Source organism: Cetorhinus maximus, chromosome 2 (genome assembly GCF_964194155.1).
Source record: "Cetorhinus maximus chromosome 2, sCetMax3.hap1.1, whole genome shotgun sequence".
In the NCBI taxonomy this organism is placed as follows: Eukaryota; Metazoa; Chordata; class Chondrichthyes; order Lamniformes; family Cetorhinidae; genus Cetorhinus; species Cetorhinus maximus.
The window spans coordinates 228,252,523-228,267,851 of NC_135880.1; the positions used below are offsets into that span (position 1 = coordinate 228,252,523).

At 45.2% G+C, this 15,329-nt stretch overlaps 1 protein-coding gene across 1 annotated transcript in view; it reads right to left on the reverse strand.

Moving 5' to 3' along the window:
• tecta (tectorin alpha) overlaps positions 1-15,329 on the reverse strand; it is a 98,848-nt gene that overhangs the window by 63,428 nt on the left and 20,091 nt on the right. Inside the window, exons 5-7 of the mRNA XM_078559920.1 lie at positions 11,587-11,752; positions 4,245-4,657; positions 2,774-3,344 (exon numbers count right to left, since the gene is read on the reverse strand). Coding sequence (XP_078416046.1) covers positions 2,774-3,344; positions 4,245-4,657; positions 11,587-11,752 — 1,150 coding nt within the window. The remainder of the gene's footprint in view (positions 1-2,773; positions 3,345-4,244; positions 4,658-11,586; positions 11,753-15,329) is intronic.

Consider the following 15,329-nt stretch of genomic DNA (forward strand, 5'->3'; position numbering starts at 1 on the left):
CATCACACAAGTGCCCGGCAATGACCATCTCCAACAAGAGAGAATCTAACCATCGCCCCTTGACATTCAATGGCTTTACCATCACTGAATCCCCCACTATCAACATCCTGGGGGTTACCATTGACCAGAGGCTGAACTGGACTAGCCATATTAATACTGTGACTACAAGAGCAGGTCCGAGGCTAGGAATCCTGGGATGAGTAACTCACCTCCTGACTCCCCATCATTTCACTTCTTTCTGCTACTTCTCCAACCTCTCTCCCCCCAATTCATCCCATCATGTACGATCTCTTTCTCCATTTTCTCATCCCTTTCCTCTTCCTTAACTATTCCCTCTTTACGTTCCCCTATTCTCCCCATTCTGTCCTCATCCCTCTTTTTCCTCTCCCTTTTATTTCCTCCTCCCTTGCCATCTCATTCTATTTCATGTCTCCCTTTCCCACTTCTCTATGGTTCACTCCTCCCCCTCACTATTCCCCTTTTCTCTCCTCCCCTTCTTCCACACCCTCTATTCCTTCAATCCAGCCTCTTCCTAACTGTGCTTGCAATGGTAGGTGGCACTGCGCATCTCTTTTTGTGATACATTAAGCAAAGTTGTTATAAACTAACATTCTGGGACAGTTGCATTCACTGGGGTCAATTTTGGTGTCCTCACCTGTCACTAACAAGGTGTGTACCAGCCTCAAGCTGGAATCAGTAGCCTTACGTGTCCATTAATACTGGCAATGCAGCAGTCTTTTTTTGCATGGCCAAAGAGCCTGCTTGTCCATTTAGGGTGGAAATTGGGGTCCAATAATACAAACAGGACACTGGTTATTACTTTAGATAGGAACTGGTCAGACCCTATGCTGAGTAGGCTTTAATCAGTTTTGTGTGATGGAAGAGTTGGATTCCTCTAAAGCTACAAACATCTGTGTGGGTCCCACTCATTCCTGTGCTCACTGACTAACATTGGCTCCCAATTCACCAACATGTCAAATAGCAAATTCTTATCCTCTTGTTCAAATTTCTCTCTCTTATCCATGGAATCTGGTCCTGTAACACTCTGAGAACTCTGCATTCATCCAATTTTGGCATCTCAGGCATCCTCTCATTCCTTTATCCCATCATTGGTAGTTGTGCCTTCAGTCATCTTGGCCATTAGATCTAGATTGTTCTCCTAAACCTTTCTGCTTGCCACATCTTTCACCTCCTTTAAAACTCTCCATAGTTCAAACTTTTAGTAACCCTTCCAAATATCACCTCTTTTGGCTCAGAATCTTTGTCTGTTAATGCTCCTGTGAAGTGCAGGGAAATATTCCCTACATCAATGGCGCTTTGCAAATGCAAGTTGTTTTTATTGTTAACACTAAACAAAACACTAGGGACATTTAGCAAACTTAAATTATGAAGAAAATAACAGCCTCAGGTGAGATGCTTGGATTGAATTTAGCAGTGGGAACTCAGATAAATCTGTCTGGGTCAAGTTAAGGAATAATGAGGGAATGTATACAATGTGGGTGACGTAGTGGGGAAAATATCAAGATCAGTAAATAATTCCAGATAATAAGGGCCATGGCCCCAAGTTCAGACACATAAAAGATCTTTTTAAAATGGATTCAGTAAGTTATCCCTGTGCAAAGATTAATGAACACAGAGGGGACTCGGAGGAGTTTGATGAAAGTACAGTCTGCAAGAGCATAACACCATAAGACGCAAGACCAGAAGTAGGCCATTCGGCCCATCGAGTCTGCTCCACCATTCAATGAGATCATGGCTGATCTGATAATCCTCAAGTCCACTTTCCTGCCTTTTCCCCATAACCCTTGACCCTTGATTCCCTTACTGATTAAAAATCTATCAATCTCCACATTGAATATACTTAACGACCCAGCCTCTACAGCCTCTGCAGTAAAGAATTCCACAGACTGAAAGAATTAGTTAAGAAACAATTGGATTGTACAATCCAGAACCTTTCTGTAGTTGAATTATGATTAAATGTCACTGTTTGTATCTGTTCTGTCATTCTGGTTGAAATATGCCGGTGTCACTGAGACATTCTCAATGTCCAGTAACTCCCTCAAAGTGATTGGTGACACCTCCCAAATCTTCTCTCTAGTTTCTCACAACTCTTTAGGATAAGTACCACCTGTCCCTTGGACAGTTTCTGCTGGGTCTTGTTGACCCCCACCCCCAGAATTTCCATCCATTAAATTGATAAGGATGAGATTTGCAATGACAGATCTATCAATAAGTGGGGACTTTAACTGTCTGAGGAATATCTAGAATAAAACAAAAGAGGTTTATCCACAAAGCTGCTGCAGTTGTTTCCTTAATCAGAATGTTACCTACAACAGGGAAGAATGAAGCGATGTGTCTGATGCGGCTAATGGATCCGGATAAAATGGCACTGGACCAACAGTGATTAAAACTTTACTTGTGCCAGTCTGAGAATAGATGGAGAAAGGATTCAAAAGATCAAAGTGTCCGCTTGGAAACTAGAAAATGAACGTTGAAAATTGGCAATGGGCTTTTTCTAAAAAAAATTAAATAAAATCCGAACGTCCTTTAGGAATGTTTACCATGGGAATGTTTAAAAACCGTGTCTCTCTTTATTTACCCCTCATTTTATTTCAGTTCCGTTGGTTGCTGTCCCTAAAACTATAGTGGGGGCTGCTCGGCGTCTCTCTCCACCAGGGACACGCGGAAACTGAAACTCATTTAAAATCGGAGTTAAAAGTTTAAACAAAGACAAATAAAAGACTTCACGGCGCCGCATCTCCGCATTTCTTACCGCAGAAAGTGCGGGATCTCCAGGGTCCGACGGTGACCCCGACAGCTTGGCAGCTTAGTGCATAAGCCTGAATAGCTTGGCAGAGGGTGGTGAGGTTGTTTGGATCTGCACACATGTCATACACACAACTGACGAGGAAGCCCATAGGATCCACCACCGAGTGACAGTCCCGGAATGAGCCCTCACTCCTGTTCATGATGCCGCAGTGATCTTGCCGATAGTAGATGGACTCGGTGTGCGGATCGCAGACGCTACAGTTTTCCGCACAGTCGTGTTTACAGAGCCAGTCGGGATGGTCACCCTCCCAGGCGGTGCCAAGCTCTGCCACAGAGTCTGAGAAGGTACCGTCCGGGAGCAGGTTATCATCTGCTGGGTTATTGTTGAAGTTCCCGCACAGTCCACACGTGTTGTTGAGATAGGAGCTGGGCAGCGAGATTGAGGCGTAATGTTCACCGTCAAAGGTTAAGAACAAACCAAAATCCGTTTGCACCGCAGTCGCCACTCCGCTCCGGTAAACTTTAATCGCCCCCATCTCCAGCTGCACAGGTAAAGTCGCAGTTATACCGTCCACCTGAGGGAAGAGAAAAGCACACAGGGTGGAGACCGCAAACAGCTGGACAGAGATCTCTCTGCCTCCTTTCCCTGGCCCTAGACTCTGCTTCCTACTCCCCATCCTCCTCTCCTCAAAATGCAACTGGGAAAATGGTTTCAGGCGAAGTCTATGGGGGAAAGAATGGGGTTAATCGGATGTCTCTTTCAAAGCGCCGATGTGCCGAATGGCCTCTCTCTCTGCTGTAAGACTCTCTAAGCGGGCCCTCCAGGGCCCTCCAGGGCCTGCATTGCTCTGGAACCTGGCTCGCAGCTCAGAAACAGAAATCTCACCAGGTTCAGGCTAGAAAGATGTGATTGATTCAGGAAAGAGTTTAATTCCAGCCCAACCCCAGCAATGTTTCGGCTGCAACTTCCTGAAGTATTTACAGAGCCAGAGACCCCGCAGCGCTCACACCCGAATGGGGAGATTCCAAAAGCCAATTCCACCTTTTAACATAAATGGAACTCAAAGAGTTTGGAGCAACAGGAGACATCTGAAAACCACCAGAAGGTAGTTTCTACCCCAAGAGTTATTGGTATAAAGGAGATTCTGGAGCCAATCTTTACAAAGTGACACATGGTATCACATCTGGGGGACCCCTTGAGACGGTTCAACTTCCGATCTCTTGATCTGTAACTTTGGCGGATTCTCTCTGGTAACCCCCTTCCCCAGAGTTTCCACATCTGCTCACGGGACATGGGCTCCTCACGGCGCAATCTTTCTGTGGCTCAGATGTGGATTTGACCTGAACTCCAGTCAAACCCCAATGAAAACGCGTTGGATCCTTTTCCATTTACAAAGCGGTGTCAGGTCATTTTTTCCTATTATTTTTAATGAAAGCTTTTTGCAAAGTTTTTATTTTGAAATATGAGATCTTACCAGGACTTGGCCGACGTTTCCTCTGGGAATGACGATATTGTGGGAATAAACATTTACTTTGACGTTTCTCAGCCAAGATACGCTGCTTCCCATTCGGTTCTCGTTCTTGGCCTCGATGCTGAAGTTGGGCAGATTCTCCAGCTCCCAGCACGGTTTGGAGAGGATGTAAGAGCACGTCCCCTGGAAATGGTACAGGTAGCCGTCGAAGGTGTGGTAATGAGGATCTCCAAAGACCACACACCAAGCGGTCTGAACGGGAACACAGCGATAAATCCCATCCACAGAGTGACACTGCTCCAAGTTTCCACAGGATACATTCTGACAGTAGATGCTGTTCCCTAAATCAAGGCACCGGCACTTGGTTTGACATTTCTCATCCATCCAAAAAACATCACCACGGCGAAAAAACTGCCCTGCAACAGAAAACAGTCAATCACAACGAGAGGAGGTGGTAATGCTGACCACAGCGATTCGGGCAATTCCATGGTCCAGCTCCCAGGGGGGTTGGCAAAAGATGGCACCTGTCATAAAGCTGAAGGACTGGGGCCAGGAAAAGCAGCTCAAAGTTACAGGATTCTTGCTATGAGGAAAAATTAGACTCATTGATGTTTACAGCATAGAAGGAGGCCATTCAGCCCATCGTGTCCACGCTGGTCAACAAAGATCTGACGACACTAATCCCATTTCCCAGCGCTTGGCCCATAGCCCTGGAGGCTATGGCAACGCAAGTCAATATCTAAATACTTCTTAAATGTTACGAGAGTTTCTGACTCGACCACCCTTTCAGGCAGCGAGTCCCAGACTCCCACCACCCTCTGGGTGAAAAAAATTTCCCCTCGACTCCCCTCTTAGCCTCCTACCTCTTACCTTAAATCCATTTCCCCTGGTTATTGACCCATCTACTAATGGAAAAAGTGCCTTCCTATCCACCCTATCTATGCCCCTCATAATCTTACATACCTCTATCAGGTCCCCTTTCAACCCTTGTTGCTCCAAGAAAAACAACCTCAGCCTATGCAATCTTTCCCCATAGCTCAGACCAGCCCAGGCAACATCCTGGTGAATCTCCTCTGCACCCTCTCCAGTGCAATCACATCCTTCCTATAATGTGGTGACCAGAACTGCACACAGTTGTGGCCTAACCAGCGTTTTATACAGTTCCTGCTGTTGTATTCTATGCCTCGGTTAATAAAGGCAAGTATCCCATATACCTTCTTAACCACCTTATCTACCTGTCCTGCTACCTTCAGGGATCTGTGGATACACACACTGAGGTCCCTCTGATCTCCAATACTTTCCAGGGTCCTACCATTCATCATGTAATCCCTTGCCTAGTTAGCCCTCCCCATTACCTCACACTTTTCCGGGTTGAATTCCATTTGCCACTGCTCTGCCCACCTGACCAGTCTGTTTATATCCTCCTGCAGTTAACAGTTATCCTCCTCACTATTTACCACCCTGCCAATATTCACGTCATCTGCATACCCCCTTTAAGTCCAAATCATTTATGTACACATTTTACATTAATTCTTTGACATATCCCAGCTCATGTGACAGTGTCACACGAAGGGATATGTTTCAAAAGTTTTTTCCTTCCTTTATTTAAACTTACACTTGTCAAACGGATCTCCCTGAGGTACCTCTGTGCCTCAGGGAGATCTCTGCCCAGGGAAGAGCACAAGGAACCACTCAGGGAATCCCCCCCCCCGCCTGCACAGGGAGCGCACAGTGCTTCCGGGCACGCATCATGATGGGCGGGCCTTAAATGGCCCACCCACGTAAAATGGCGGCGCGTCCCCGATCGAGGGTGCCGATCGGGTTTGCACCCGCCTCCACCCACCCCCACACAACCCCCCCGCAATGGGGGGAATATTTGTCCCCATGAGCTTTTATTTTCTGCAATAACCTTATTGTGGCACCTTGTCAAATCCAAGTACAGTATGTCTACTGGCTCCCCTTTATCCACAGCACATGTTACTCCCTCAAGGAACTCTAATAAGTTGGTTAAACATGATTTCCCTTTCACAAAACCATACTGACTCTTCCTGATTACCTTGAGTTTTTCTAAGTGCCCAGCTATAACCTCTTTAATGATTGATTCTAACACCCTCCCCACAACTGGCCTATAGTTTCCTGTTTTCTGCCTCCCTCCCTTCTTTCCAACCTGATGGAACCTTTGCAGAATCTTGGGAATTTTGGAAAATTAACACCAACACATCAATTACCTCATTAGCCATCTCTTTTTAGACCCTAGATGAAGTCCATCTGGACCCGGAGACTTGTCAGCCCACAGCTCCATCAGTTTGCTCAGTACCACTTACCCAGTGATTGTAATTTCACCAAGTTCCTCTTTACCCTCCCCCTCCTGATTTACAGCTATTACTGGAATGTTTTTTGAATCCTCTATAGTGAAGACAAAAGCAAAATATTTGTTCATTTCATCTGTCATTTCCTTATTAGCTACTATTTACTCCCGACTGTCACTCTCTAGAGGACCAGCACTCACTTTACTTACTCCTTTCCGTTTTAAATATTTGTAGAAACTCTTGCTGTCTGTTTCTACATTTCTAGCCAGCTTCCTCTCATACTCTAATTTCTTTCTCCTGATTGACCTTATAGTCATTCTCTGCCATTCTTCATATTCTGACCAATCATCTGACCTGCCACTCATGCTGGCACAGTTTTATGCTTTTTCCTTCAGTTTGATGCTTTCCCAAACTTCTTTAGCTAACTATGGATGGTGGGTCCTCCCTTTAGGATTTCCTGTATAGTAGGAATATACTTTTCCTGAGTATTCTGAAATATCCCTTTAAGCAAAAGTAGAAATCATGAAATCCACATAATGGAGGGACCAGAAGAAACAGAGTCAGATATTTACTCGCTACACAACTTAAAAATGGGTAAAACTGAGCCCATCTATATGACAGTGGAAGTTAGCAGGGAAACCCATCCAGTTGGTGGTGGATACAGGGGCATCCACGACTGTTATAGGGGAAGATATGTTCAAATATCTGAATGGAGGAGACCACCCATTAAATCTGGAAAATTCAGATGCTAAATTAAAGACACATACTGGAGAAGACATAGGAGTAAGAGGTATATACAAGGTTCCAGTACTGTATGAAAGCCAGTCTGTTAATTTACCCCTGATAGTGGTAGCAGGGGGGGTCCAAGTCTATTTGGTCGGAACTGGCTTAAGGAAATAAGGTTGCAGTGGACCGAGAGTTTTCAATTCAGAATGAAAGATCTGCAAGAATTATTACAGAAATATGCTTCTGTTTTCAGGGAAGAGCTTGGGAAGATTCAGGAGCTGAAAGCTAAAATCTGCGTGGATCCTGGAGCAACCCCCAGATTCCTGAAGGTGAGCCAGTCCCCTATGCATTATGAGAAAAAGTTGATGTCGAATTAGACCGGCTGGAAAGGTTGGGAGTCTTACAACCCGTCCAATTTTCCGAATGGGCAGCGGCCATAGTTCTAATTCTAAAGCCTGACCACAGTGTGTGAATATGCGGGGGCTACAAGTTGACCATTAATAAAGTGGCCAGACTGGACATCCTATACTGAAAATTGATGAACTGTACTCCAAGTTGGCAGGGGGAACCACATATAAGAAACTCAACGTGAGCCACGCTCACCAGCAAGTCGAGGTACAAAAGGCCACCAAGATACTCACAAATAGAGAAAGAAGGTTTATCTGTTGCATTTGGCGTTAACAAGTTCCACCAATAGATCCATGGTCGCCACTTCACTATCGTGTCTGATCACAAGCCACTACTAGGCTTGTTCAGGGAAGATAAGGCAATACCCCCAATTGCCTCTGCACACTTCCAAAGGTGGGCGCTGATTCTAGCTGCTTCCGAATATACTTTTATCCAGTGGCCAGATTGAAAATGCCAACACCCTGAGCCGATTACCTCTAAAGGACAGTAACATGAACGTCCCAATTCCCCAAGAACTTGTCTTGTTATTAAACTTATTGCATTTGTCATCAGTACATGCCAAACAAATAAGAGAGTGGACAGACCACAATCCAGTTTTGTCTCACGTCAGGGAACAAGTCTTACAGGGATGGTCTAATGAGCCAAAGTCTCGTTAAATGAAGCTCTATTTTAATAGGAGATATGAGCTCACCTGCCAGGATGGCATCTTGCTGTGGGGAGCAAGGGTCATTGTGCCTCCGAGAGGAAGATAACCATTATTGACCGAATTGCATAGTGCTCACCCCGGCATCTCTAGGATGAAAATGTTGGTGCGCAGCTACTTATGGTGGCCAAGGATGGACACAGAAATCAAAAACTTAGTCAAGAGCTGCAAACAGTGCCAACAGGTTCAGAAATTGCCCCCTTCGGCTCCATGGCATTCCTGGGAATGGCCCGGAAGGTCCGCCTCTATGCTGACTATGTGGGGCCTTTTTTGGGCACAATGTTCCTCTGATTATAGATGCTCACTCGAAGTGGATGGATGTTTATGAGGTGAGATCACCCACATCTGCCACTACCATAGACAGATTACCTCAGAGTTTTGCGATACACGGGTTACCAGAGATAATAGTGCCTAACAATGGAACGGCATTCACCAGTGGAGAATTCCAAAGATTCACATGTCTCAATGGCATAACACATGTTAAGACCTCGTCTTACCACCCTGCATCCAATGGTTTGGCCGAGAGGGCAGTCCAGACCTTCAAGTCTGGAATGAAAAAACTGGATGGGGACTCCATTGCAACTAGATTATCACATTTCCTACTCAGCTATAGGACTACTTCACACATGACCACTGGTATTGCCCCCGCAGAGTTATTGATGAAGAGACATCTCCGGACACGTTTGAATCTCATAAGGCCGAATTTAGGGGGAGGGTAGAGAGAAGTCAGGAGGCCCAGAAAAATGGACACGACTACTGCAGCCATGAAAGAAACTTCACTGTTGGAGACACAGTTTTTGCAAAGAACCTTGGAGATGGCCCAAATGGCTATCAGGTGAAGTTAGTGCAGTGACAGGACCCATTTCCTATCACATATCGGTCGAAGGTCAGATAATTAGGAGACACTTCAGGAAAAGGGAAACAGATCTACAGGAAAGGATGTGCCAAGCATTCCTGTTGGAGTGTCATCACATGTGGAAGGAACTCCGCTTGATTTGTAGGTGCCTGTAGGATCCGTGGAGCCTGAGAGGGTTGAAGAGACGAACTTACAGGTTCCTACGGGAAGCCTAACAGACAGATGACCCCTGAGAGGGAGGCCTTAGATAAACCATCCGAAGTTGTAGAACTAAGACATTCAACACATTTGAACAAGCCTCCAGAGAGACTGAATTTTTAAATAGTTTATTTACGTAAATAGTTGATATATTGTAAAGATTGTAAATTGTACTTTAGGGTAAATGGGGGGATGTGGTAATCTGAGGTGCAATGCACCTTTAAGAGAATGTGAACATTTTGACCACGTGACTGTAATACCCAATGGCTATGTAGTGTGGGCTACATTGTTAATCAGCAGTTTAGAATACGGTCTGGTTGGAGAAGCACACATTGTGTTCATGCTCTGTTACTGGTGTTAATAAACAGCATGTGCTTCATTTTACATTGGTCTCTGCATCTGCAGTATCTTGTTTACCAGCTCACACCAGTAGATAGATGTGCAACAATGTTCACTGAGCAAAGCAAGCTGACAGAAGGAACATAACAACAAGGTAGATGCAGGAAGGATGTTTCCCTTGGCTGGCAGGTCTAGAACCAGGAGACACAGTCTAAGAATAAGGGGCAGGCCATTTAGGACTGAGATGAGGAGAAATGTCTTCACTCAGAGGGTGGGGAATCTTTGGAATTCTCTGCCCAGAGGCTGTGGAACCTCAGTCATTGAATATGTTCAAGCCAGGGATCGATAGATTTCTAGATAGTAAAGACATCAAGGGATATGGGAATAGTGTGGGGAAATGCCATTGAGATAGAAGATCAGCCATGATCTAGTTGAATGGTGGAGCAGGCTCAAGGGGCCGAATGGCCTCCTCCTCCACCTATTTTCTATGTTCCCAAATCACAATTAACACTGTCCCTCAGTTTTTTACGGTAATTTGCCCAGCACTGAGGTTAGGCTGACTGCTCTGTTAATACTTGGTCTATCCCTCTATTCCTTTTTTAAACAACAGGAAAGTGTTAGCAATCCTCTAGCACCAAGCCTATAGCCAGCAGGGGTTGTAAATGATGGCCAGAGCCTCTGCTATTTCCTCTCTTACATCTCTTAACAGCGTGGGATACATTTCATCTGGGCTATTTTCAAAGATGCTAACCCCTTCATATTTCCTCTCTCACTAAGTCTATCCCATTCAATATTTACGTTCTTCCTCCTTAGCTACAATATTTGCATCATCCTTCTCTTTTGTGAAGACAGACTCAAAAGTATCAAGGGATATGTGGAGAGAGTGGGAGTACGGCGTTGAGATAGAGGATCAGCCATGATCATTTTGAATAGCGGAGCAGGCTCGAAGGGCTGAATGGCCTACTCCTGCTCCTATTTTTCTATGTTTCCACGTTTCTAGTATCCATTAAGAACAATGCTCACACCATACACCTCCACGCACTGTTTACCTTTTTGGTCTGTAATTCACCCTACTCATTCCTTAGTTATGCTCGTGCTCTTTATTATTTATAAAACATTTTACTTGTTAAGATTTTGTCATGCCCTCTCTTTGCTTTCCTGGTTTCCTTTTTGATTTGAGCACTGCAATTTCTACAGTACTGAGCTCCCGGTATGCTCCATCCAGGGGGTTCTGGGTTTGGGAGTCCCAATCTTTTTCTTTATCACAGAATTGTTACAGTGCAGGAGGTGGCCATTTGGCCCATTGTGTCTACTCTGGCTTTCTGAATGAGCAATTCCCTTAGTGCCGTTCTCCCACCTTCTCCCCATACCCCTGATCATTCTTCCTTTTCAGATAATTGTTTATTGGGACTGATTTGCCCTCAGCCCTCTCACTAACTCCCCCTTCAATGCCTCCCACTGCTCAGACAATGATTTACCTTCAAATAGCTCTTTTCAGTCCCCTTTTGCTAAATCATATCTCAGCTTAATAAAATTGGTCTTCATCTAATTTAGAATTTTTACACATGGTAAAAGGATTTTTTTTTCAAGATTTACATTTAAACGCCGCAGAGAATTTTTAGTGCTTTAATTTTTCAAAATCTGATATAATTGAGGGTTCCATTCTCATTGATAAAATTGATACAATCAGCATTTCTGTACAGGCATTTGACAAACTGACCCATGATGCCTGTCAGGTTACTCATGGCTACAGTGGCTGAGATTTCTGGGTGCCACTGACACCAATTTAGGAATCTTGATACTTACCGTTCAGGCTGCAGCCACTTGATGGGTCAATTGTTTCTCCATCTATTCTAAAAATCCAGCGTCCCGGAAAGTTGACGTTACTGGTCTCTTCGATGTTCATCATCTCAGACGTTCGCGAGGTGGGCAGGCTGAAAAAGTGACTGGTATCCCCACCATTGAATCCTGCCTGTACATCACCAGAGAGAGACAAGAATCATTAATATCACACAGGTAGGTGCAACATGTCTTAGGTTATAATTTCATCACAGTTTTAACATCCAAGAGAAATGCAAGTGTTTGGGAGACAAAACCCAGCCTGTTTTCCATCATCTTGAATTTGATTCTAAACGAGGAAACATCACATTTAACCCAGAACTTTGCTAACCTGGTTTTGTTAGTTTCAGTCCAAGAAGAGGATTGTTTCAGCAAAACCATCAGAATATGGAACAAATATTCCCCTTTGCAGGACAAAGAATCATAGAATCATAGAAAGAGGCTTTTCTGCTCTTTCCCCATAACCAAGCAGTTTTTCAAGTCTTTATCTATTTTCTTTTGAAAGTATAGTTGAATCTGTTTCCACTATCCTTTTAGGCAGCACATTCCAGATCACAACACCTCACTATGTTTAAAAAGTTTCCATGTGCCATCTTTGGTTCTTATGCCAGTTACTTTAAATCAGTGTCCTCTGATTTCTGACCCTCCTGTCACTGGGAACAGTTTATTTACTTTATCAAGCCTATCAAATCCCCTTTTAATCTTCTCTGCTGTAAAGAGATCAACAGCAACTTCTCTGGTCTCTCCACACAACTGAAGCCTCTCACCCTGATGCCATTCCAGCAAATCTTTTTTATTCATTCATGGGAGGTGGGCTGGGCCAGCATTTTTCTTCCCCACATCTAGATGCCCTTGAGAAGGTGGTGGTGAGCTGCCTTCTTGAACTGCTGCAGTCCCTGTGGTGTAGGTACACCCACAGTGCTGTTAGGGAGGGAGTTCCAGGACTTTGACCTAGCGACAGTGAAGGAACGGCGATATATTTCCAAGTCAGGATGGTGAGTGACTTGGAGGGGAACTTACAGGTGGTGGTGTTCCCATGTGTCTGCTGCCCTTGTCCTTCTAGGTATAGATGGTAGTGGTTGTGGGTTTGGAAGGTGCTGTCAAAGGGGCCTTGGTGAATTCCTGCAGTGCATCTTGTAGATGGTACACCCTGCTGCTAACTGTGTGTCGCTGATGGAGGGAGTGAATGTTTGTGGATGGGGTGCCAATCATGCAGGCTGCTTTGGCCTGGATGGTTTCAAGCTGTTTGACTGTTGTGGGAGCTGCACACATCCAGGCAGGTGGGGAGTATTCCATCACATTCCTGACTTGTGCCTTGATTAGTGTGGACCTAGCCTCTGACCTGCTCTTGTAGCCACAGTATTTATGTGCCTAGTCCAGTTCAGTTTCTGGTCAACGGTAACCCCCAGGATGTTGATAGTTGGGGGTTCAGTGAACGTAATGCCACTGACTGTCAAGGGGCGATGGTTAGATTCTCTCTTTGTGGAGATGGTCGTTGCCTGGCACTTGTGTGGCGCAAAGGGACTTGGGAGTCCTAGTCCAGGATTCTCTTAAGGTTAACTTGCAGGTTGAGTCGGTAGTTAGGAAGGCAAATGCAATGTTGGCATTTATTTCGAGAGGATTAGAATATAAAAGCAGGGATGTGCTGCTGAGGCTTTATAAGGCTCTGGTCAGACCACATTTAGAATATTGTGAGCAATTTTGGGCCCCGTACCTCAGGAAGGATGTGCTGGCCTAGGAGAGGGTCCAAAGGAGGTTCACGAGAATGATTCCAGGAATGAAAGGCTTAACATATGAGGAACGTTTGAGGACTCTGGGTCTATACTCGATGGGGTTTAGAAGGATGAGGGGGGATTTGATTGAAACTTACAGAATACTGAAAGGCCTGGATAGAGTGGACATGGGGAAGATGTTTCCATTAGTAGGGGAGACTAGGACCTGAGGGCACAGCCTCAGAGTAAAGGGAAGACCTTTTGGAACAGAGATGAGGAGAAACTTCTTTAGCCAGAGAGTAGTGAATCTATGGAATTCACTGCCACAGAAGGCTGTGGAGGCCAGGTCATTGAGTGTATTTAAGACCGAGATAGATGGGTTCTTGGTTGGTAAGGGAGTTAAAGGTTACGGGAAGAAGGCGGGAGAATGGGGTTGAGAAACTTATCAGCCATGATTGAATGGCGGAGCAGACTTGATGGGCCGAATGGCCTAATTTCTGCTCCTATGTCTTATGGTCTTATGGTCTAAATGTTACTTGCCATTTGTCATCCCAAGCCTGGATATTGTCCAGGTCTTGCTGCATTTGGACATGGACTGCTTCAGTACCTGAGGAGTTGCAAATGGTGCTGAACATTGTCCAATCATCAGCGAACATCCCCACTTCTGACCTTATGATGGAAGGTCATTGATGAAGCAGCTGAAGATGGTTGGGCCAAGGACACTACCCTGAGGAACTCCTGCAGTGATGTCCTGGAGCTGAGATGATTGACCTCCAACAACCACAACCATCTTCCTTTGTGCTAGGTATGACTCCAACCAGTGGAGAGTTTTCCCCCTGATTCCCATTGACTCCAGTTTTGCTTGGGCTCCTTGATGCCACACTCGGTCAGATATGACCTTGATGTCGAGGGCAGTCACTCTCACCTCATCTCGGGAGTTCAGCTCCTTTGTTCATGTTTGGACCAAGGCTGTAATGAAGTCAGGAGCTGAGTGGCCCTGGTGGAACCCAAATTGGACATCAGTGAGCAGGTTATTGCTAAGCAAGTGTCATTTGATAGCACTGTTGGTGACCCCTTCCGTTACTTTTCTGATGACCAAGAGTAGGCTGATGGGGTGGTAAATGGTCAGGTTGGATTTGTCCTGCTTTTTGTGTACAGGACATACCGGGGCAATTTTCCACATAGCATGAGGGAGGAGTTGGCCAGAATTGACTGGGAGATGAGCCTAGCAGGAAAGACAGTGGAACAGCAATGGCAGGAGTTTCTGGGAGTAATTTGGGAGACACAGCAAAAATTCATCCCTAGAAAGATGAAGCATACTAAAGGGAGGACGAGACAACCATGGCTGATAAGGGAAGTCAGGGACAGCATAAAAGCTAAAGAGACAGCATACAATGCGGCGAAGAGCAGTGGATTGGGAAGTCTACAAAGACCAACAGAGGACAACTAAAAAAGAAATAAGGAGGGAGAAGATTAAATATGAGGTTAAACTAGCCAGTAATATAAAAGAAGATTGCAAGAGTTTTTTTAGATATATAAAGGGTAAGAGAGAGGCAAAAGTGGACATTGGGCCACTGGAAAATGCTGCTGGAGAAGTAGTAGTGGGGAACAAAGAAATGGCGGAGGAACTGAATAGGTACTTTGCGTCAGTCTTCACGGTGGAAGACACGAGTAACATCCCCAAAGTTCAAGAGATTCGGGGGGCAGAGGTGAGTATGGTGGCCATTACCAAGGAGAAGGTGCTAGGAAAACTGAAAGGTCTGAAGGTGGATAAATCACCTGCACCAGATTTATTACACCCCATAGTTCTGAAGGAGATAGCTGAAGAGATAGTGAAGGCGTTAGTGGTGATCTTTCAGGAATCACTCGAGTCAGGGAGGGTCCCAGAGGACTGGAAAATCGCTAATGTAACCCCCCTGTTTAAGAAGGGAGTGAGGCAAAAGACGGGAAATTACAGGCCGATGAGCCTGACCTCGGTCGGTAAGATTTTAGAGTCCA